At 40.2% G+C, this 24,535-nt stretch overlaps 2 protein-coding genes across 13 annotated transcripts in view; both read right to left on the minus strand.

The window, feature by feature from the left end:
• Nucleotides 1-9,488, minus strand: part of CSRNP3 (cysteine and serine rich nuclear protein 3) — an 87,415-nt gene extending 77,927 nt beyond the window's left edge. The window contains exon 1 of one of the 3 annotated variants that reach the window (XM_004942790.5): nt 9,437-9,488. The gene's annotated coding sequence lies outside the window, so the exon portion shown is untranslated. Of the gene's footprint in view, nt 1-8,816; nt 8,968-9,229 lie in introns of those variants that run through there. The other 2 variants (XM_040704212.2, XM_046944101.1) reach the window with 2 other exon arrangements.
• A 1,512-nt stretch (nt 9,489-11,000) lies between these two features.
• The window catches only part of SCN2A (sodium voltage-gated channel alpha subunit 2), a 73,418-nt gene continuing 59,883 nt past the window's right edge, over nt 11,001-24,535 (minus strand). For all 10 annotated transcript variants that reach the window (XM_004942787.4, XM_046943461.1, XM_046943458.1 and 7 more), the window contains 6 exons: nt 19,567-19,848; nt 18,247-18,300; nt 16,940-17,077; nt 15,720-15,824; nt 14,420-14,690; nt 11,001-14,329 (listed from right to left, as the gene is read on the minus strand). In XM_004942787.4, coding sequence (XP_004942844.1) covers nt 13,134-14,329; nt 14,420-14,690; nt 15,720-15,824; nt 16,940-17,077; nt 18,247-18,300; nt 19,567-19,848 — 2,046 coding nt within the window. In that variant the 3' untranslated portion in view covers nt 11,001-13,133. The remainder of the gene's footprint in view (nt 14,330-14,419; nt 14,691-15,719; nt 15,825-16,939; nt 17,078-18,246; nt 18,301-19,566; nt 19,849-24,535) is intronic.

Consider the following 24,535-nt stretch of genomic DNA (forward strand, 5'->3'; position numbering starts at 1 on the left):
TTTTTAAACGGTGCAGTGCAGCCGAAAAGGAGGTCCCTTCCTCCATGTTAAGGGAAACAGTACCGCAGACCTCTGTTACAAAAAGGTTTTCTTTAGCCCTCGTTAAACAAACTCAAAACAAATTCTCCTTTGCTCTTAAAAAATAAAGCTTGTGTAAGAAGACCGTAAAGCTCCATGAAAATACTGCCAGGGGGGAATAAACCTCAGGGCAAAACTGACAAACATACCCAAGGCAGACTAAGTTTCACCTTACAGGAACAAAAGCTGCATTAACTTCAGCTCCTCAGACTCCCACCCATTTATCAATATCTATCTATGTTCCTTCCATCAACCGAGCAGTGCAGTCATCTGCCTTCAGAGAAGTCCAAAGTGGTACAGAAAAATAAAACAGAGAGAAAATGTAAGTAAAGAACTTCTGCACAAGAGCATGAATGGATTCCCACTAATCCATCTGTGACTGTCTTATAAATTTCTGTGCTAGAAAACTGCTTATTTCCAGTCCCAATTATTTATATACCAAGTCAAGTTCTTCCCAAATTCAGAAATCTACTCCTCAGAAAAACTAACTCCAAACAAGCCAACCCTGAAACATTTTTGTTTTATCCTTTTTTTTATTGGCTGTGACAGATGCATTGTGACACCTTACTTAGTCACCACTAGTGAGTACCTGAAAGATTACCTTATTTTACAGTTTAGACTGATTTCTTCTTTTACTTATACGTCTTCTTCCTCTACTAGTGCACCAACTTGATGAAACCTTTAAGATCATTTTGAGTCAAGCCAGTTCTGACCTTGCTGGCAATTATGCAAAGACATGCTCCAAAAAAATAAATGAAAATGCTTGCATGTGCCTCAAGCTGCCTGGAAATATTCAATCTTTTATTAATAATTACTTCAATACATACCAAAGACCATCTGTACTTGGACAGAACAAGATCCTTCATCCTCCTCTTAGTACCACGGACAAGGTATTTTACAGAAGGAACTACAACATCAGAGTAATACCTCTATTTCTGTCACAGGATCAAATTCCCTATCCACATCGAAGTTTGTTCAGCAAGCAATCCACTTGCACCTCCACATATAGATTTTCAAAAGAGTTCTAGAAGAGGGCAAAAGAGGATTCTGGTCTCTGTTTCCAGAATGTTGTATCAGCCCTGCAAACAATAGAGCATGCCCAGTAATGCCTTTGTGCAGCTGAATGACCCAATAGTTAGGTTTGAGTGCTATGCCCCTTTTTGTCTGGTTTCACCTAGGAGACAGACTCCAGCTCAGCACTGCCTTCTCCAAATTATTTTGTATTACAGCACACTTCTGGAAAATGCAGGTGTAGGCCTGAACATTTTCAGACTGAGGAAAGAACTGTAACCAAGTCTCACTTCCTTAGGAAGCGTTCTCCAGTACAAAGAATGTGTCTCATCTGTAAAAGAGAAAACTCTGTCACAGCAAGAGTCTACCCACAGAAGGCAAATCAGAGCTGTGGATTCTCAATGTATACAGCTGCCCATACACAAGAAATTCAGTCACATTGTTTTGCTAGCATGCTCATTTTAGCCTTGTAGAAGACACAGCAAAATGCAGGATGAGCGAGCTTTTAACTATTACTTTAAAAGTTAGAGCAGTACAGAACCATCCAACCGGTTTCCTGAGCTGCAAGAGCCCTATCAGCCACCTCCAGGGCCGCACCTGCCCTTCCAAAAAGATTTCCCTCAACCACAAAAAGTCAGAAGGATCGTGAGGGCCCCGCTTTCACGGTCTGTACTCGTAATGAAAATCTAGATCAAGTGAGCTTTTGCCCTTCTGCTCCACAGGAGGTTTCCAGCCTCCCCAAGGTCGCCTTAGGACACCTGCATTATGCTTTGACAGGTGTACTGCCCCAGTCAAACTCCCCACCTGACACTGTCCCCGGAGTGGGGACAAACTTCACAGGAAACATACCAAGAAAGCATCATGGCTGGCAATGAAAAGCGGCACAGCAGAAATCAAACATGGGGTTATTTTAACCAAGTTACTCAAGATGCATCAAAGGACAATAAAACGTCACTAAGAACACACATCTATTTTCAGACCAATAAACTTCTGAAGAGGCCCCAGAAGAATCCCAAAGTTGTCATTAGAAACAAAAAAAATCAGTAATTCTCATGCACAAGTTCTTAAGCCTTAGCTAGGAGTAATTGTTAAGACAGTGAAAGAATGAATCTGCTCTATTCTGCATCCTTATGAATTGATAATAATTCTGGTAAAGTTAACGAGCAACTGACGGTGGAGAATAGGCTTTTGTTTGGCGTTCGGAGACACAAAGTCAAAGAATCACATGCAGCGATAAGTCACTTGGAGTCTCCCATATTTAGAACTCAGATGCACTTATATTCAGCACGTCTGAGTAAGGGAGAAGCATATGTTAGACAAAGGTCTATTTTAATCTCTACAAATTGACCAGTGTGCCTTTTACGGGCCTCCTTGTACAAGCCAAAGCAGAGCATGTCTCAAAAATCGGTCTAGGAAGGTAGCTGGCACAGCAGTAAGGGACATAGCACACAACGCTCATTATACAAGCTAACCAGAGGGCAGCTGGTGTGGGAAAAACATGCCTTTGTGTCCTACAATCAGATAGAAAGTATCTGAGAGTTAAATGCCGTGCTGTCACTGAGTCAACACAGATGACACGAACGATACTTCTCATTTACAGCTAAAACAAGAGGGAAAATGCTGAAGGTCAGCTCAGGAACACTCGCATCACACTCCTGTTACACACCGATACAGCAGCAACAGTGTTAAGAGCTAATGAAAAATGTGCTTATAAGCAAACAAATTGCAGTTTGTTAGTAACTTCCCCAGGTACCAGAGGGCAGTGCTACAGAAGGCCTCCCCTCTAAACAGATTACATAGAAGAGGGCAAGATGTTTTTACCACAAAGTGCTACGGATTAAAATTTAATAGAATTTGAGTATGAACCGCAAGATACTGCAAAGTCATTTCAAATTTCTGCCAAATGAATATTAGTGATATTTCAACCTCCTAATGTGCAGTTCTAACTCAATGCTTCCACACACAAGATGAAAACAAAACATTTTGCACCAAGTTAACATTTTAGACGAGCACTCATTAGTCAATGCAGATCAAAAATAAAAACAGAAAAATCTTTAACTGTGCATCATTAAAACAAGGCTAAGAACAAGGTTAACTATTATGAACTTTAATCTGTTTAAAATTCCACCTGATACTGAGGTGCAAGTAGTGCAATCATTAGAAAATATTTTAATAAACACGGTATTTCACTCTAGTCATAGGGTAGGGCAAGAGAGTAAGTTCATTTTCTTACATAAAACCAAGCAATTTTAGCTACGTTTATGGCATTTTTCTTTCACTTTTATCAACATTTACAGACTTGATCTTCTACAGCCGTCTAGGAAAACAGAACTTTTGAAAACAAGCAAATGTGCTCGTGCTGCAGATCACACATGCATCCTTGTGAGAACTGTGATTTTCCCACATCTTCCCAGGGATTTTAGTCAGAAGCAGGAGCTGAAACGCTATCAAGTCGAGTGTTTCATCAGTAATATACCAGATTCTGGCAAGAAAGCTAGATGGATCAGTCAACACATGCACTATTGAAAGCCTTTAAATTTATTTAGCACAAGGCATGATTTTTTTTTAAATAAGCATTTTTTAATCAGACTGCTCCTAAAAGAGGACTGAATTAATTCCTTTTGACGTGTAGTTGTTGCTAAAATGTAAGCTACACTACATTCTGAGGGCACAAGTGGTAATTCCCATTAGAAGCACTCTTCGTAAGGGAGGTGCCATCAGCGAGCTTCTCTGTGAGACCATCAGCTCGGTGCAATCATGCACTGACACCTAGCGAGTACGTGCAGTTAGGGAAAGCTGCTCCTTGTCTAATTGCCCGAGCGGGACAAATGTCACCAATATATTTATGCTGACAAGATGTTTCACATATGGACTATGTTTTCCTTCTAATTAGAGAGACACTAAGATGTGTAGTGTTTATTGTACACAGGCATGAAAGCACACATACAGTACAGAAAATGTTTCCGCCGCCATAAAGCGGTCACTACCTCATTGTTTCCCACCCACCAGGACAGGCTGGTGACGAGCACACAGCACAGCAACAAAGCCAAGGCACACGCTCTCGCTGATGGCACACGTCTGGAAATCGCCTTCACTCTCAGGGCTCCACGGCTGGCTCCTCATAGCAAATGGTTTTGTTTCCATTACGCAGCAGATGGTGACAGAGATGATCTGAAAAGCCCGTAAATGTGAACAGCACATGCTGGGAAGCAGCAGAGATGGCAGCTGGAGGATTTATAGCCAAGAACGACCCAGGGTCAGTGGCTGTGTCACTGCCCTGTCATTGCCTCCAATGCGCCTCAGGAGAGGCAGCAGCTGGCTGCGTGGCCTCTGCACCCAGTGTTCCACAGTCACCGGCCACACAGCCTCAACACATACAACGGAAAAGATCTGAGATCACAATTAACAGCTCTTCTTGTTTGTTAATTGCATTTAAGGGATCCTCTCTCCCAAACTTCAAGCATTTCTCAAGCCTAATGCCCAAGCAATCATCTTCTCTTTCAAATGTCCAGGGAGCACAGAACAAATTGCGCAGTGAAGGACTCCGGTGCCTGGTATGACAAGCAAAACCAGAAAGACAGATATCACAATAAACTTTCATGCTGAGGTGGGGGGCAGTGGCACAGGTGGCATGCAGTGCACTGCCAGATGCTACTTGTCACCATGCACAGCTGCATATGCATGGTCATAATTCCTACATTCACCTCCTGATCTGTCTGAAACCCCAGATGTGAGGATGCCCATACACCAAGTAAAGCATCCTGAACAATTCACTTTTGCAGGGTAGGAGCTATTGTTCAACATCAGTGCTCTGCTGATTTAAAAGTTTTTCTTCGTGAGAAGGATAGCACAGAGGGCCAAGCTACATGCCTCTACCTCATTCAATCTATCTCCTACAAAGGAAAAAGAAAAATTCATCACTTTTAGGGCAGCTCAAGCTTCACTTGTAAAACCCGCTATCATCTCACGCTTCAGTGTACCCAATATACTCATGTAGCACTAGTTAGAGACCTTTTACAGACAGATGTTTGGGTGAAGTTATTGCCCAAACACTGGGTTGCTGTTCTCCTTGCAACACAACAAAAACTGCACACTGCTGGATGAGCAGCTTCGGCTGCAAAGCTCAAAGCAGCACTGCTTCATCGCCATGGTTCCATAAAAGCCCTGTGTGCGTGGTGATGGAGGCAAGGAGAGACATTGGACTCCCAGCACAGACCATGTGAAAACTAGCAGGCCACCGGGAAAAGGCTTTGCTGCTAATGCATTCTGAGATTGCCTTTCAGACGTCACAAAGACATCTTCCTTACCTGCAGTATTCAGAGCAATTTTACAACACAATTACCTAGTTTGCACATGCTCCTTCCTTCAGTAACCACATCATTCCTATTTTCTCCTTCATCAGTTACCAAAAGGGGAGGGGAAGGGACCACATGAGAAGTGTGGGGAGCCCAACAAGTTAGAAATGGAATCTTTTTTGGAACAAGTTCTCAAAAAAAGAAGCGGAAAACAACCCCAACACCACAAACCCACGTAACCAGCAGAGGAGCTGCTGTGGAGGAAGACATGATGCTCCAACTTCCATCACTGCACCACCACTGCTGGGAGGGCAGCTCCGCAACGTGAGATGGGCTCAGTTTGTGCAATGCTCTGACCACAATCCTGGGCCCCACCCTGCCTTCAGCAATTCTTCTGGGCAAAATCATTAACACTTCCATTTGAATAGGTGAGCTGTCAGCACACACGTGAAAACACGTTACTGCTATTGTTCACAAATTTTTGCACATGGATTATGTACAGAATGTTGAGATTCTTGTGTTAAAATGCATAAGCTCATTTCAGTGTGTGTTGGAAATTACGTCCAGCAAGTCAAAGCAATATGAGCAGGAGCCAATGCAAATCCTGAGCAACTCTACTCACAGTATCTTATATGCATATCTAATGTTTACAGCTGAGACTGTCTGCCCACCTGGAAGCAGCAGGTTTCTCATGTCATAATTACAGTGAGCCTTAACCAATTTTCTACCATCTCCTACACTACATCAAAAATTAGAGCTAGTCCCACCGAAGCGGAATGTGTGTTTCCATGTCATCTTACAAACAAGACACAGATTATTAAAAGGGGGATGGGATGAGCCAGGACACGAGGGAGCCTGCCCAGCTCCTTTCACGGATCAAAATTGCTTCTGTAATAAAAGGAACGTACAGCTCCTCAAACCGTATGCCGTGTTCTGTTTTGCAGATCAAAAATCCCTGTTGCCATGGGAACTGCAGAACGAGTCCATCATGGCTCAGCCAGGCAGGAACAGGAACCTCTGCTGGGCCACCACCGCCCCTGGGCTTCTGGGCACAAACACTCGCGTGTGCTCAGCCTGAAAGCAAAAGGCTCCCTCAAATCTCACTTGCAAACCCCCTCCCGCAAATAACTAGCAAATCTTCAGTATAAGTAAGTGATGCATATCTGTCGTTTATACAGAAGAAGGCAAGCAAAGGAGAGTTTAAAATAGATGTATTATAAGCAATATAGGAATATCAACTTGTGTACGTCTCCCAGATATGCTTGATACAAAACGTGCACCAATGGCTTGTACTGTGCCCACAGATCGATGTGCCAATTAACAGATCTTAAGTAAAACAAAAAGACCAAAGTGCTTGAGACATATGCCAAAAAAAACGCACCGCCTAACACAGATTACGTAAATTGAGATTTAAAACGCAACCGTTTAACACAGCATTTCAGGATTAGTTATGCGCACAGCCTGCCCTCTGTGCCTCTGTTCTCACCTGGTAACAAAAGTAGGAGCCACCCCTTTGGGACGGCTGCCGGCACTGCAAAGCGAGGTGAGGGACCAGCACCAGACCGTACCACGCCATCCCCAGCTGAGCGCAAGCTGCTCGCACAGGTGTGAGTAACAAAGAGCAGAACAAATGCCAATCAAAGGATCCCTGCAACAGCACAATCACCATACCACCAAACACACCTGTTGCAGCATTGTGCTACAGCCCTTCAGAGACGCTAGATTTATTTTTTTATTTTACCTACAACGACATCAGATGTCTGGAGAACGCAGAAATCGATTCGTTTATCTGCCCAAACACCGCCCGCTTATCAGACAGCGCGCTACACAGCGCGTGCCCCTGCCAGAAGTGGAGACTGCGGCTCGCTTTCCGTGCCACCCATCCCACGTGCGGCTCAGGGCAGCTGCCGCAGTTCGACTGCACCGCTCCTCCGGGCCGAGGCCGCCCCGCGCCGCTGCTGGGAGCCGCTCCGGCAAAGGACCCGACAGCGGGCGGGTCGGAGATGGAGTAAGAGAAATAGCGACGGTTAGTTTGCAAAAATTGCAAATATATTTAAGCTGAGCTGGAAGTCAAGCAATTTACAACAACGAAGTGAAGGAGTTCTGTGTGCAGTGCTTCCAACGCTGACGTTTTATAATCGTAACGGTGTGGTCATTTGATAACTTTTCAGAAGTAGCAAAAATAGAAGTGTCTCTGCCCCAGGGTGACAGTAAGGAACTGGGCTGCTTAGTAAGCGAGCAGCTCACGTAATGCCACGAAGCAGAACCAAACCACGGCAGGAAAATATTTACTCTTCCAGACCATCTTACCTGCACCTATCAGTCTTTCACGTGAAGCTCATCCATTTGATGAATCACTATTTCTCAGGTTCACACAAGCACCAGCAGACGTATCTGCTGCCAGGGCCACCAGCTGCCCTTCTCTCAGGGCCATTATCCCAAATTTAGTCACTATCGACCATCTGTAAAGATTCCCCAATTATATTTCACTATTAAAAAGGAAAAAAAGGAAGAAAAAGCCCGGGGCAGAACACAACCCCACTCCGTCCCTCTCCACTCGGAGCACACACAGCACGGTGACCACAGGGACCCACGTTCCTGCAGGACGGGGGCTGCTGCTGTGCCATCAGTGCCACCCGTGCCAACCCACTGCGCTCCACGCTGAGCCCTCTCTACAAGGCATCTTGGTTTTCAATTGCAGCAATTAACAGTAGCGAATGTGTTACAACACAACTACAACCTCTCACAGCTGTTACTTATTTCTGAAAGTGCCGTGCAACGAGAAGGGCTGGAAACAATTTAGCAGAGCCACGGACAGACCGTGCCCACATGCCTCGTGCTGTGCCATGGCCGGGAGCCCCAACCCCACCGCACACAGACTGCCCCACTCCAGCCAGGGCAGCTCTGCTCTAAGGAGAAAGCAGTATTCCTTTCAGGACAAAAAAGTACGCAGATCCAACCAGCTAAGTTTAAGACACCCACAAATAAGGTATGCGTAGTCACAAAGATAAACAGAAGCCACCTCTGCAGGCTCTGTTTTTCTCGCTTTGCAGTGCGCTCCCTGTCCTAAACAAGTAGGGGTCAACACGTTTGGTGACTTACCCTCAACTAGCAAAGCACGCTGCCGGACCGACCTGAACCACGCTTCGTACGGCCGGCACCAAACGAGGACGCTGCCACAAACAAAGGAGCAGCCGAGCAGCGGCCCGCAGCCGCGCGGCCATCGGTCAGCAGTACGTCAGGGCCGCCGAGCGGCTGCGGCCTCACCGGGGCGCGCTGGACGCGAACACTTTCACTCCCGTGCATTTATGTCCTTCCCGGAGTAACAGCAGTAACACCGCGAGCTTTACAGCTAATTTTCCCCGTGCGCCCTAATTTAAAATTCCACTCTCCCATCGGCACATCGACAAAAAGGAGGCTCGCCGCTCTCACCTGGCGGCCATTTGCGGCAGCCGGCAGCAGACGCCTCTGCCCGGTGTCCCGCACAGCCCGCGGGACGCGCACGCACCGTCCCCGCACCGCGGCCGGCGCAGCTCCGCGCCGTGAGGGAGCGAACGCGGCGCCCGTCGCCCCGCGGCCACCCGCGCGCCCGCCCCCAGCAGCTGAGGCCTCCGACGGCGCTCCGGTGAGGAGCCACGCGCGGCTCCGCAGCCCCGGAGCAGCGGCTCGAGGCGCTCCGCAGAGCCGCCCCCGAACGCTCCGGGCACCGAAGAGCGGCCGCCCTCAGAGCGGCCCGGGAGCCCCTCGCGGAGCGCGGCTCGCCCCGCTTCCACACCGGGAAGCATTCGGCGCATCTCTAACCGTCGCCTCCTGCCTGAACGCGCGACGCATCCGCAGGTCCTCACCGAATCCACCAGCCTCGCGCCGCCGTTATATCCCACGCAGCCACACCGAGCGGCTCCCGCAGGCCGCCGCCTCCGCTGGGCGACCGTTGGGCTCGAGCCGCCGCTCTGAGGCCGCGCGCAGCGCCCGCCTCCTCCGCCCGAGCTCACGGCCGCCTCTCCGCTGGGGCTCCCGCCGCTCCCGGCCGCCTTCCGTCGCGCGCCGCTCACCTGGCCCTGCGGCCGCCGCGTGCCGCTCTGAGCTCCGCGCTCCGTGCAGGGTGGGGCGTCGCGAGCTGCAGCGCGCGGAGCGGCCGCGGGGCGGCGCTGTGGTGCGGAGCGGGTGGATGCGGCGGAGGGCTGCCGCGGCCCCGGGGGGAGCGCGCGAGGTGCCGGGGCGTCTCGGTGCGATGGCGGCGTGTCTGCAGTGAGTGTGCAGACGTACAGGCACGGCAAAGGGGCCTCGAGCACAAGCGAGCCGGCTTGTATTTTTATTAGTCCTAGGCTTATATAAGAGAGCCCGGATTGTTTCTGGACCGTGTAACTCATATGACATATGCCTTTTTTGTCATACCTCTCCTGTCACAAAACCAACCAACCAACCAACCAGAACTTTGAGGTGGTGCCCGTATTTCCCAGCTCTTAATGTACTGAAGGCAGCACTTGGCATTTACAGCAAAGCAAATTTCTTTCCAGGAACAGCACTGGAGTGCGATCGCTACCGCAAAAACTGGCTCTCCTGCTTTTGCTATTGCAAACGCTTACCTCCCTCAGAACCACAGCTGACTTTGCAGCGATGTCCATTAACACTCATTTTAATGCACTCAGAGAATGGTCAGACCTTGCAGTCAGAATAAAGCTCACGAAAGTATCTGGTCCCTCCATTCTACAGCAAACGGCTCTGTTCCTGTACAGGCTACATAGGTAGTCTGGTTAGAAAGACCTCGACCCAAGGCACTTTCTCAGCATACAGCCAAGCATCTCTCGATGGATTCCATAGAGCTGAGACACAATGAGGAAATCTCCATGGCAGGACTGATGCCGTCAGTGCACTTCTTTTTTTCTCAGTTCCACTGCCACCCCACCTGTTTAACGCCTGCCTCCTACGCCCCCATAGCAGTGCTCCCACAGGCACGTGCACAACACCTGGTGTGTACGCCACCTCCTTGGCAGCTCCGTGTATAAATTCACCATAGAAGCGTAACGTGATAGTATTTTTATACGTTCTAACTCCATCCAGCACCCTAAGATTTAAAAAAGATGATGAATTTTGTCCCTCACCAGAAGTTCAAGCGAAGCTTCTGCTGGCTTCCACCCCCTCCTGCCTCAAAGTGAAAGAATAAACTACAACTATTTTACAAAACAAGATTTTCCTTATAATGCAAAGATAATTACTGACTTCAGATGAAAAATATCACTGAAATACATAGAATATCACTGAAATGATACATACTGTTCTGTCGTGTCGGTCGCTGGTTCCTTTAACATCTGTTTTCCTAGTTCTCTCAGAACACCTGACATAAAAAGGCTTTAACATATCAGGCACATAAATGTCATCCTATCCTAGAACAGATTTGAAAGGATTAATAAGCCAGTGAGTCAAAGTGCAAATCATGTTAGAGATCTTTCTGAAAGCACACAGCTTCAACCTCTTACTTTCCACAATATTATTATTAAAATGAGTTTTAATCACTGTTCCTTACTCCTAGCCTTTATGTATTCACATTTTTTTTTGTCGCAGCACCTCTTGATAGCCATAGTTGGTAGTGATGAAAACAAAGACGGAACAATTGAATACAATAAAAAATGAAATCTTTATTCTTTTGGCTCAACTGTAATGTGGTTTACTGATCTTTATGGTATAGCATTTTCCTGCATGCAGTTCACCGACACACAAGTCAATAGTTTTTTGTAAAAGGAGGAGTCAACATCGAATTTTTGCTTGTGTAAGAAACACAAAATGTCCTGATGTGATCAGTTATACAAGTTTGCTATTTAATTCCTGTGGAAAAAAAAGAAACATTGTGGATCCCATATTATATTTAGAACAGTTCTAGTGCAGCATGAATCAACAAGAATAAGAATAGTCTATGTAAACAAACACTGGTAAAGATTTCATGAATAAAAAGACTACCTTGAAACTTCTGATGCAGGCAGTGCTAGAATTTTAAACAAATCTTCCCCACCACATTTCAATTACAAGTTATATCTATTTGGAAGCAAGTGCATTTTGGACTCAGTTTGAAACTTCACATTAAAATATGTGCAAAAATACAGTACTAATAAAAAAGCAGAAACCTAAAGCTACCCCATCCTCTTCTTTGTTTCTTATTTTGTGAAGTTCTTGAATTAAAAAGTGCTATGGATAGAAAGTAACAAAAGTGACGGTGACATCAACCTGAAGATAATTATAATTTCTTATTTTATGTACAAAACACTGAAAAAAAAATAAAATGATATTTTTACAATATTTATATTTTCTTAGAAAATCCTATCCATGTATTTTCATCAGATTCAGCAGTTTGCAACAAATCCTGTACAGTCCGACTATACACCGTACAGTACTCACTTAACATTTTAGAATGCAAAGCAAGAAGCTCTTGAGTAGCTGCAAACTATTGCTTGATGTCATGAAAGAATGATGTCTGATTGAACAATTTGTTTCACTTAACCACTGAGATATGGCTTCCCATATTCGACTTTTAACAGTGGAAGGAGTAAAATTACAGCAGCAAAGGCAAGATAAACATGCATCAGTGATAGCTTTCAAAGTATCTATAATGGTACAGAATATTTCATCTTAGCTCTTGAAAGCTTGCAAACTACACTTATTGTGGTACATATTTGATGCAATAAATATTGTGCACAGGTCATTATTTGTTTGCTCAAACATGCACCACAGGATAAAATAACTATTTACATAGACGGTACTTTTTTAATCAATACATACAATGTCAACCTTGCTGAGAGCAGAAGATGGCTAAACGATACTGCAGGGTGAGGCAGAACAACTTCATAATCCTTAAGTTTTGTGGGGTTTGGTAAATTCAATTTCCCAAGTTCAGGTAAGATGTTTTTTACAGAAGAATTCTTAAAAATGGACTTCACGTCTCTCGCTAAATTTTGTATGCAGAGTTCATTCAACTAGACTTAAATGACTTATGAAAAAATAAAACATCTGTTCTATTCTTGTAGACTATGGGAATTTACAGGCACATTAAGATCTGTCTGGATGAGATACTGGATGTATACTGTTTTTAAGCACCTCAAAATATAGAGCCACCCTGAAACATGGAAGTAGTCAGACTCTGCTGCTTTGTGCGACGTCATGTTTTTCCATGCATGAACTACAAGTGCAGCATGCCTTCATGCAGATCACTTCTGTTTGTACATTATAGAGAATCCGAGAGTAGAACACCTGGTTCTCACACCCCCTTCCCCAACATAAAACCCATTTACAAAAATAGTCACATATAATAGTAAACAACCTGTGAATTAAAAAATGATAAGTTCACCAACACTGATTTTTGTAAAAATATGGTAGATGTGGCTGTTGAAATGCAAACAGTGGATACAATTTTTGTACTGAGTGTTTTATGTTAAACACAGAGATTCCTAGGTCCGCACCTTTTTTTAAACCAGTCCCTACAGTCTGATTGGCCATTTTATCTTCTCTTCAGCAGTGTCAGCTGGTAAGAAAAACAACAACCTCCTGTCAAGATGTTACCCTGTTTTACAGAGTTGCAGTTTGATGACGAGGGGTCACTGTCTCATTATAGGCACTGACCTTCTATATATATATATATAATTATATATATATTTATATATGTAAAAACTGTCAGTTTGGCATGTACCTCCTACAGGAGTCCTGTGGACACAAATACATATTTTCTCAGGCTGTAAACAGTTTATCGCAAACAGAATTCTGTTACTTTTTACTTTCCCTGCTGTCTTTACCTTTATCTTCTTTTTCTGATTTGTCTTTTTCATATTTATCCTTGTCTGGCTTTGTTACACTATCATAGGACGGTGGGGAGGTTGTGGATGGGGTCATATCTGTTTTCTCTGGAGTGGAGTTCTCATTTAATTTATCCATAATCATATCTTCTTTCATGGGCAGATCATCCTCATCTTTACCTTTATCCTGATTAAATATACATGAAACTTTTTTGACTTTCTGCCTTAAAAGATGACGCCTGAAAGCACGTTGAATAACAACAGCAGATACCTCCTCCTGTTTCCGTTTTAATGTGGTTGTGATTGGTTCATAGGAGACTTTAGAAGGATTGGCTGCCATAAAACGATCTTCCATCTGTATTCTGAGGGCATCCATCTCCCCACTTTCCCCTAACACACGCTTTGTGAAAGCAAACAAGATGTCAAGGCAGTGAATTCTGTCACCGCTTACCATGGGCAGATCCATTGCAATCAGCTGGACCTTGTTTGGTTTTGCTATGAGAAGAGGAGGATCTAACGAAGCTGCAAAATCTGATAGTTTACTGAACTCTATGAATTGTGTTGCATCTGGATCGAACTTCTCCCAGACCTCATAGAACATCTCAAAGTCATCCTCACTCAAGGGCTCAGCACTTTCTTCAGTTGCAACACTGAAGTTCTCCAGAATGACAGCAATGTACATGTTCACCACCACCAAAAAGGATATGATGATGTAGCTGACAAAGAAGAAAATCCCAACCGAAGGGTTGCCACAGTCGCCTTTAACAGAGCTCCCTGGATGATCTTTATGAGGGTCACAGTCCGGTTCCCCACTGTTAAGAATTGGGGCTAACAAGCCATCCCAGCCAGCAGATGTGGTAATTTGAAATAGGCAGATCATGCTGTTGCCAAATGTTTCAAAGTTGAACATGTCATCAATCCCAACTTCCCTCTTAACGTAGGCAAAGTTGGACATGCCAAATATCGCATAGATAAACATGACCAAGAAGAGCAGCAGGCCAATGTTGAACAAAGCAGGAAGAGACATCATCAGAGCAAAAAGCAGAGTGCGGATTCCCTTTGCGCCTTTAATGAGACGCAGAATGCGGCCTATTCTGGCAAGTCGGATGACTCGGAACAAAGTAGGAGACACAAAATATTTCTCAATCATCTCAGCTAAGAACATTCCTGTTGAAAAACAACTTAGATTAGTCAAAGATACTACTACATTTCAGTTTTCCCAAAATTAGCCATTTCATGAAAATGAATTGCTCTTACCTACTATGGAAAGAATGACAACTACAAAATCAAAAATATTCCAGCCAATGGTAAAGTAGTAATGGCGAAGTGAAATCAATTTCAAGACAAATTCTCCAGTGAAAAGTACAATAAACACAAGGTTAATCCAATACAAAATGTTTTCCATGTCTTCACTCTGGTCATCTGTTTCTACCATCATTGTGACCATGTTAAGGCAGATAAGTATCATGATACTGATATCAAATGCTTGTTTTGTTACAAAATCAAAGACCATGCCTTGGAATTTGTTCTGGGAAAAAAAACAAACAAACAAACAATTATTATGTTATGCATAGGGTAAAATTTCTTTTTTTCCAAATTGCTACAAATTAGTTTAATCTAGCTTGTAATTGTAAGGGGATTTCATGTCTTCCATAAAGTCTTTCATTTGTATGAATTTTCCAGTTTGTACATGTAAACACAAATCAAACAGAAACGCAAATACTACATCTGTAAGCATTAAAAGGAAGATTTCAAAATACTCATGATGCAGTTTTTAAAGTTGCAAAGGTCAATTTTATATCTCAAACAAGTTCACTGTAAGCTTTTGTGACACAATATTAAATGAACTCTTAACCTGGCAAAAGTTGGGAAAAAGAAACAAGGAGGGGTATTGTAAAGAGGCTGAGAGTTAATAGCACTTCATTTGTCCTAAATCTTAAGGAAATACAGAAAAATTTCAAGCCCAAAGTTCAGTGCTCTTCATATCACCAAAATAACCTTTACAACATTTTGCATTTTCAGCTACAGAGAATTTACTGATGGCTGAGTGGGCGGCTCAGCTGGTTCCACAGTCCAAGGTAGAACTGCTGAGCTGGAATCACTGCCCCATCTAAATTTTGCTCTGAAGTGCCAGGGGAGAGCTGGAGGAAAAAAAAAATTGTAAAGATTGTGCAGCAGGAATGAATGCAAGAGGTAAAAGGATATTTTTTCCCAGTCTTCCTTGATGACTAAAAAGGCCTATGCCCTAAAACTTTCGAATATTTTGATAAATATATTGTCAGAGGTGATTGTTTTAGTCTTTTTCTTTGTTTAAAAAAATTGCCACATATAATGTCATTGCCATCCGTAAAGAGAAAATGAAGGGGAAAAAAGGAAAGGTTAAGAGTGCTTCATGTTTAGGCTACAAAAGTTAAATATTCTGGATTTCAGATAAGTAAGATTTTTGTATATCTTTTTTTTTTTTTTTTTTTTTTCCGAGGTTATAACTTAATTCAGTCTAAGACATACACAAAACAGCTTTTAAATCAATGTAAAAAGAAAAGATTTTAATTCTTACTGCTGGTCGTGGTATAGGCTTCTGTGGTTTCTTTGAACCCAACTTTTTCATTGCATTGTAGTATTTCTTCTGTTCTTCTGTCATAAAAATATCTTGACCTCCAAAGTAAAGCAAAGAGACAAAAACTGGTTATAACCACATATTTCTATTGATTACTTATAAACAGGAATACATATTAGTAATAATCACTCTTATTAACGTTCTAAGCTGTGGGAAAATTAGAATAGACATTTAAGTTTCCATTTATCTTGATTATTAGTATATGAGTAACAAAAAAATGCTTTAGAAATGTCGCTTTCAAAGTTTAGGATTTTTTTTAAAAGACTCTTGCACTGTAAATGTTTGTGATAGACTTCCGGTATTCATTTGGGTGGTACAGGTAATAGGAATCTTCAGGAAAGAGAGGTGCTTTTTCTTTGCTCTATTGAAGTTATTATGGAGATATGAATGAACAGAACATTCCAATCCTGTGCTCTTGTTTTTCTTTTTGAGTAAATTTTGGCAAAATATTAGAATTGACTTCCATGATACAAAAGGAAGATGAGAAGTTAGGCATACAATTATATCTCACAACTTTTATCTTCTAACTGCAAATGCAGGACTTGAAGCAGAAGATCCTGGAACTATTACATGGATTGAGTAGGAAAAAAAAAGCCAATTTCTCTCCATCTCAACTTTTAATATCAAATCTCAAATTTTAATATATGACTCCAGCAGCATTTCCACCAGTTCATTGTCCTGCCAGATAATTTCATTAAGTTCTGTTGCTGAAATACTGATGCCTTTTGAGGCAGCGTTGACAAAATATGAAGACTAAAGAGAGGACAAATAAATTTATTTAAATATTTATTATTATGATTCAGAAATCTAGGCTGCTGAGCTCTGAGACTTGACAATAACATAACTAAGAGGTTTTACAGCTGCATTTAAGTATTTCAATGGTTAGCCTTTTTCTGATCTTGTTAAAGAGTCCAATCCGAAATTCACATCTTTACATTAGCATTGAATATTTCACTAACCATGGAAAGACTTATGGTGTCACTTGTCTGTCAAACATTTATTGAGACAAATTGTACTGCTTTAATCAACTTAATGTATTTAATATACAAAGTGGGTTAATTTATCTTAAAATAAAGCCTGAAAAGAAAAGAAAGTCATTGTTTGTGGACCAAAAAGATCAACTTTTAGCTTTGTTTTCTGAGTAATGATGAAATACTTATCTTTTTCTTCTGTTGGTTGAAATTGTCTATGATGACACCAATGAAAAGGTTTAGGGTAAAGAATGATCCAAAGATTATAAAGATGACAAAGTATAGATACATATACAGGTTATCTTCATACTTAGGCTGATCCAAAACCTGCAGAAAGGCATAGACACTAAGCCTTAGTTTAAATGTGGACATAGAGTTGAGTAGCTGTTGAGTATTTATGAAGAAATACTCTTGACAAAGGACTCTGCTATTGAACTTGATACTTCATTTTCCAAAACTGTTACTCACTAAATTACTGTAGAATAAATATTGAAGGCACAATTGTTTTAAACTAGGATTACCATCCATCTGAATCTGTACACAACCAGAAACATCAATTTTGAATGCTGTGAACATTTTAGTGTATCTTGTGGGAAGCCACCAGTGTAGGCTTGTAGAGCTTCACTACTACAGGCACTAAGTAAGCTGCCCTGGGTTTTAGTATTTGTTACAAGGGCTATCAGTTTTGTACAACTTCTTCTCTTATTGTTTTATATCTCACTGTTTTGTCAGACTTTTCCTGCAGTCTACCCTAATTATAACCTGAGTTTGAACTCAAAAACCTGACCAATGCAGGTTACAGCACATGTTCTTTGCAGCTTAATTGGCCTAGGTAGGCCAAAGAAAGGCATCCAAACAATGTTCAGAGTAAGCATATTTTCTTGTTATAGCTATGCACATTTATTATATTACAACAGACCTCCTGTTGTGAATGTAGCTTGCAAAAATCTTGGAGCTTCACCAGTATAGTTTATTCAGTTGTTTACTTGAGCTAGAGCACAATTTGCACCAAGGAAGCAAGGAGAAGGTAAAACAATATGAAAATTCACAGGCTGAGTTAAGAATAGGAACTGTGCCCTGAAGAAAAGTCAGGCTGCTTGCAGAAGATAGTGAAAATCTCACCTTTAAAAAAAGATCAGTGGTACAAACCATCATCTCTAAGCTATGTATCCATGCTGTTTCCAAATGTAATTAATACCTCAATGCACATTATGAGAGGAGGAAAAGGCATTTCATGGCAACAGTTCAGTCTGCTGCAGAATTAAGGAATCTTGGTCCAACTGCACTGCAGAGAATTTGGATCTTTTAGGACTGCTCCTCTGCTTTCTTCATCTCCTGTATTTTTCCTATGGTTTCAATTTTCTCTGACTATAAAACTGCAATAATACCTTGTTCTCTCATTTTTACTGTTACTTCTAAAAGATGGAGTTAAAATTATGTTCTTAAGTCTTAGAGCTCATACAGTCAAACTGATGGAATCAAGGGAGTATACTTACATTACGAGAATCCACAGCTGCATACATGATATCCATCCATCCTTTAAATGTAGCCTATAAACAGAATACTGCTGTTTACCTCATGCTTTTCCTGGGAAATGGCTTGTCAGAAATATTTAAGAGCTGAAGACTAAGTGTGTTTAGAACTTATCCAAAACACCAGCTCAGTGTAATATTAATAGGCAATAAAACATTGTACGTTTATTCATATATGAGAATCACAAGCAAATTGTAATATCTGACTATAAAGGACACAACCTCCATTAAATTAGGAACTTTTATGTATAATGAGTAACACCCGATACAAGTTATTTTCGTTGTATGAGCAAAGTAGGTAAACTTGATACAGATTCAACACAACTTGGGTAAATTTAATTGCTTGTTTCTCTTACGATAGTCACTACGGCCTCTATACTTCATATTATTTATGCAGTTTCACAGACTTATTCACACTTAAGAGTTATCCCCAGCTCTTGGCTCTAATGGATGACTTTTATCAACTGTTGAGGTGATACCACAGTTTTTGAGCAAGAGTTCAGATTTATTTGACTTTATAGCTCACGGAAATAAATAGCACTCTGGATCAGGAATAACTATTGTTCCTATGTATAAGCACAGGTGATCCCAAATCTAAAGAACATATTAAAGCCCTAATAATCAGAAAGATAAGAGAAACATATTTAATTTGGAACGTATGAATTCACAGGATTCTTAGAATTGCTGGCAAAATATCCTGGGAAGCATGTTTTCATATAGTAGTTTTAAGTTAGAATCCTGTAAAGTATATTAAGAATTTTAAGTATATGTAAGTTCAATTTTAGAGAAGCTTTACAAACAGGAATATATCGTTAACAGTTAACTATTTATATCTCAGTTGTGAGAATTCTGAAAGCACCAAACTTTCACATATGCTCCTACAAGTTCAGCTCTTTTGAAACCAAGCTCAACTTCCAACAAGTTGAAGCATACTATATACATAATCAAACAGAAAAAAAAGCAAAGCCAATCTATAATCAGATGAACTGAGATGTAAGGCTGATGTATACTTGAAGAAAGGTTAAAAATACATTCTATATATGTTAAAAATCCATTTCTGCTTACAGTTTTCCACACAGAGACATGTATATGCACACATACATATGTATATATTTTTAAAACACAGATTCCACAGATTACTTAAGGATTTTTATAAGCATAATGCCAAAAGAAGTGAGGAAAAATATTTCTATTTGAAAGGAACAAATTGAAATAACTTTTTCTGTTAGAAGTAAACCACAGAGATATGAAAAGAGAAATAGAAATTCAGGAGTGATGACTTACCACTTGAAGTAGAGAAAGGTAACCAAGGCCTACATTATCAAAGTTAACTTTCACATTCTTCCATCTGGCAGTTTCATTGTTTTTAATGAGCTCTTCGCATTGGCTATAATTGTTGATTTGGCTGATATCAAATCTCTCATCAGTTGTAGTGTTAACACAGTAGTAAAATTTTCCAGCAAATAGATTTACTCCCATGATACTGAAGATCAACCAGAATATAAGGCAAACAAGAAGCACATTCATAATGGATGGAATTGCTCCTAAGAGGGCATTTACAACCACCTGGTGTACAAATGAAACCAGATACAGTGTAAGAACACAAACACAACTATCTTCATCAGACTTACTTAAATGTAACACTCTACTTTAATTCAGTATTAATCTGTATTACATTTTTGGATTATAATATTAAACAAAGTCTGAAGAAAGATAAAGTATCAACATAATTGGAAAACATACAAACAGAAGCAAATGGAAGCTATAAATAATGGGAAAAAAGAATATATAAAATGAACTTTAAAAACAAAAAGCATTAATCAATTACTTTAAAAATGTGTACTTAATATATGTCTACAAAACAGTATCCGTAATATTTCTGATGACTGATCGCATCAAGCACAAAAAACATTTTCTCTATCACATTTTGATTGGATAAACAGTCCAAATCAGTATTACTAAACACATTTTTAATTGAAAGTAATTTTAAGACTTCTTTTAAATAAAACTGAGGGACGTATCCATGTTCATTTGGATGGCTATATATAAAAGCAGAAAAACAGCCATGTTCAAACTAGGAAACCAGACTATCTGAGCACAAAAATGCTGGTAGGGAAAGCAGCAGATTAGACTTAAAGAAGACTTGATTTATTTAATGCTGAAATTGATGAACTCCTAAATCAGATAGCTTTGGTCTTAACTCTGTTTGTAGGGAAGTAATAACTATGGAACACCTCTGCACACTTTTCCAAAAGAACGGAATCAGTTCTCTAGAACCTAATACAGATTTTGTTAAAAAAAAATGCAGGATATCAGGTATTACATAGATATGATTATAGATTATAACTCACTCAGGATATACGATATAGGTACTACAACAGATCTTACAGTATACTAGGCTATCTGTTTCTAATCGTAAAAAATGTTGGCATTATATTTATGTTTCATGGGTTTCACAGAATCCATTGCTTGCAAAATTAGTCATCTAAGCAAATCAACTTTCATTCATATCTATTTTATATGACTGAAAATAAAACCTTTGAATATTACAGTAGGTGATGATCTACCATCCTGTATAACATATAGTAGACATGGCCTAAAAAAAAGAAGAAATACCTCTTGGACATTCAGAACTCCTTTTGTGCCAAAATAATACCTCTTTGAGGTGATCGCACTTTGGACAATATTATAAATTTCATATGACATCAATTAAACTTGTATTATGTTAAATTTAGAAGCTGGAACAAATTAGGTTCAAAATAAGTTATTCTCTAATTCCATTAAGGCACAGACCATTGGGTGAATTCTCCCATGCTTCTTGCACATCTGGATTTTTTTTTATTATTATTTTTTGCCACATACTTTAAATCATATATTGCAATAAATATTTATTTCTAACAGGGAAATTTTAAAAATCAAAATAACCTGTTATACATAATAAAATATACTTGGCAATATCTATTATAAATCAACAAGCAAAAACAATACAGCATGCTATCACTTATGAACAGGGAAGAGACTAATGATGAATCTATTCTCACAATTTCAGCAGTGCCCTCTTATGCTGACTTGTACCCACAGCTTTGCCAATGATGTGCCTTTGCAGGGCTGTAAGGAGCAGCCCAACCTAAAGAAATGATTACCTTAATAATAATGTTGAATTAATTTGAATTGGAAATCTACTAAGTCATTGATTTTAATGGGAAGTCTGACTGGAATAATAAATGGCTACAGATTTTCTTTCAATTCTGTAACATTTTCCAAAAATCTGTTAGCTAATAAAATATTTTTATTTAAGGTTAACTCAATTATTCCACTTAAAAATATAACTACAATCTTTAGCTGTAGAAATATTGTTTATCAAAAATAAATACTGAGATATAAAGAGATAGTTAATGAAATGAAGACATTTGTTTTCTGGTTTTCAATCTTATTTCACCTGAGAATTCTGTTCCTGTTCTGCTACAGCTGCAGGTTGAGTCATATTATTCTTTCTATTACTGCTGAATTTCTACAACTGACATACTTTCTCTGGTTTTGTCTGAGTCCTGAAGCTATAGCAAAATGAGCTTGAAATATGTATCATTTGAAGACACTCAAAACATAATTTTGAGTATAATGAAAAAAACTTCTAGATACCTCTAGGTGTTCATTGAAAGTAGGGGCACAAGAAAAGAGGACAAATGAAAAGAAAAAAAGAAAGCATTAAAAAGGGATTAAAGAGCATCCTTTACTTATTAAAAAAATAAATAAATAGTATGGGCCTAGCACTATGTAGCAGTGAGTGATAGCACTCAGGACAGAACACAAACAGATCATGTCTCACCATAATTCTTATCTCCCACAGCCCAGTTTCCTGAAGCTTCACATGCAAATTAAAACTTATTTCCATTACCAAGAGTCATGATGGGAAGATGCAGGGGAAACATCACATGCTTACCATTAATTGGAAATAGAGGAACATTTTCTATTAATTATTAATTTGGATAGGCACAACAAACCATGATCCTAGAGAACACTATAGTGGATTAAAACTTTTAGATGTGTAGAGAAGAATTTCTTGTATCTATATAAGAATTACAATCATAGAATAAAATCATAGAATGGCCTAGGTTGGAAGAGACCTCAAAGATCATCTACTTCCAAGCCCTCTGCTGCAGGCAGGGTTCCCAATAACTAAATCAAGCACCAGGTCACGTTGTCCAGAGCCACATCCAACCTAGCCTTGAACTCCTCCAGGGACATCCACAGCTTCCCTGCGCAGCCTGCTTCTAGCATCTCACCACCATTTGAGTGAAAATTTTCCCAAACATCTAATCTAAATTTCTCCTCTTTTAATTTAAAACAGTTCCCTCTTGTCCTATCACTTCCCATATAAAAAGAAGTTGATTCCCTCCCGCTTATAAACTCTCTTTAAGTATTTTGAATGCCAGTATCTGGTCTACCCTGGGCCTTTTCTCAAAGCTCAGCTCCCTCAGCCTGTCTTTGTAGGAGAGGTGCTTTAGTCCTCGGATCATCTTCATGACCCTTCTCTGTATCTGTCCCAGAAGCTCCACATGTTGTGATTAGTGGAAGTAATTTTAAGTGCCCATACAAATATGTACACCATAATATAGTGTTATATTTTCAGTTCAAAGAAATTCATATATTATGAAGAGATATCTTGAATTTCCAGATATCAGATCTTAAAATTATTTTGTAATTAATTTCTTCATCAACTTGAGCTACTGTGGCTTTAAAACATTAAGACTGAGGATTTTTTAAATAATCCAAAATTCTACATATCCATAAAAATGTTATTTCAGTAGTTAATTGCTTAAATAACAAAAACATCTCATTTTTATTCTAAAGTTATCTAACTTCATATAATACTTATTATTATATCTATTTCTAAAGTCATAGATCTCCTTCTTATTCAGATGATTTACTAAGAGATACAGTCAGCAGACCCACATCAAATCAGTAGGCAAAGCATCAACATGGAAGTTATGAGATGGAAAATTACGCCCAAATCTTCGTGGCAAAATGCACTACTTTTTTCTTCTTTCCACACTAAATTTCCACTTCATGAATTTACTACACAAAGTTTTCTTGTCAATTTTTTGCTAATCATTCCCATTAAAACGCAACAACTACCGTGTTTTTTAGAAAGATATCACTGATGTTTTACACAGGCCCTTTATATGATAAAAGCATCCCAAATGTTGACATTTTTCTCAGCATAGCTCTGAAGGATTTTTTTTTTTTTAACTGAAAAGCAGTGTCTGTTTTAATCTAAACACAGAAGATAAAGAATTATGAAAACCTTACTTTCTCTGTAACTTTCAAAACAAATATTTTTTTCTTCAGTTCAGAAGAAAAAATACAAGGGCTGTTCTGAAAGTAACGCCTCTTATTTTATTATGTTGTCCCACAACATCAGGTGCAAATGTTGGTGGTATGCCAGTAGAGGCTGAACCTTCCCACCAACATTCCATTACATGGGGTTGCTGTGTGACAGTTGGCAGCAGAGGGGCAGTTTGACAAAATGATGTGAAGTCTGATGTGGAAGTGCGGATGAAGCAAAGGGGCGTCGTTGTATTCCTCTGTAAGGAAAACACTGCAGCCACTGACATTCATTAATGCTTCTTGAATGTTTATGGAGACAAAACAGTGGATGTTAAACAAGCCACGTTCCAGATGGCCATGAGGATTTCTACAAGTGCAGCATGCAGGCTCTTGTTCATCGCTGGCAAAAATGCATAGCCAGTCTTAGTGACTACACTGAAAAACAGCATTTGTAGCTGATAATATACTCTATCAAATAGTGTTATTGTGCTCTTTGCATCTCTCATAGTTTACATGGAAATAAATAGGAGGTATTACTTTCAGAGCGACCTATGCACATGTAGCCACTTAGAACCCAGGCATTCTAAATTGTTCAAAAATGCTGTAGGAAAAAAAAACAACATTAATAAGAGGAAACTACAAGAATTCATATTATGGTGCAGGGCTCTCTCAAAATGGTAGTGTTGTGCAGACTAAATTTCAGAAACAAAAGAAAAATTACACTTAGTTACTAAGCAGGGTAGAAATCTACATTTACTAAGAATAAGGCAACATACTTTTTAAAGCACGGCAAAAATTTTGCGTGAAAAGTATTTTTATGTAATTTTAACAGACCTTTTGTGAAACATATCACTCTGGAATTTTTAAGAACAGATGTGGTAGAGTACCACAGCAAATGTAGAGTGGCTAGACAGCCCACCAGGAA

The sequence above is a fragment of the Gallus gallus genome, chromosome 7, assembly GCF_016699485.2.
Source record: "Gallus gallus isolate bGalGal1 chromosome 7, bGalGal1.mat.broiler.GRCg7b, whole genome shotgun sequence".
NCBI classification, from domain to species: Eukaryota; Metazoa; Chordata; class Aves; order Galliformes; family Phasianidae; genus Gallus; species Gallus gallus.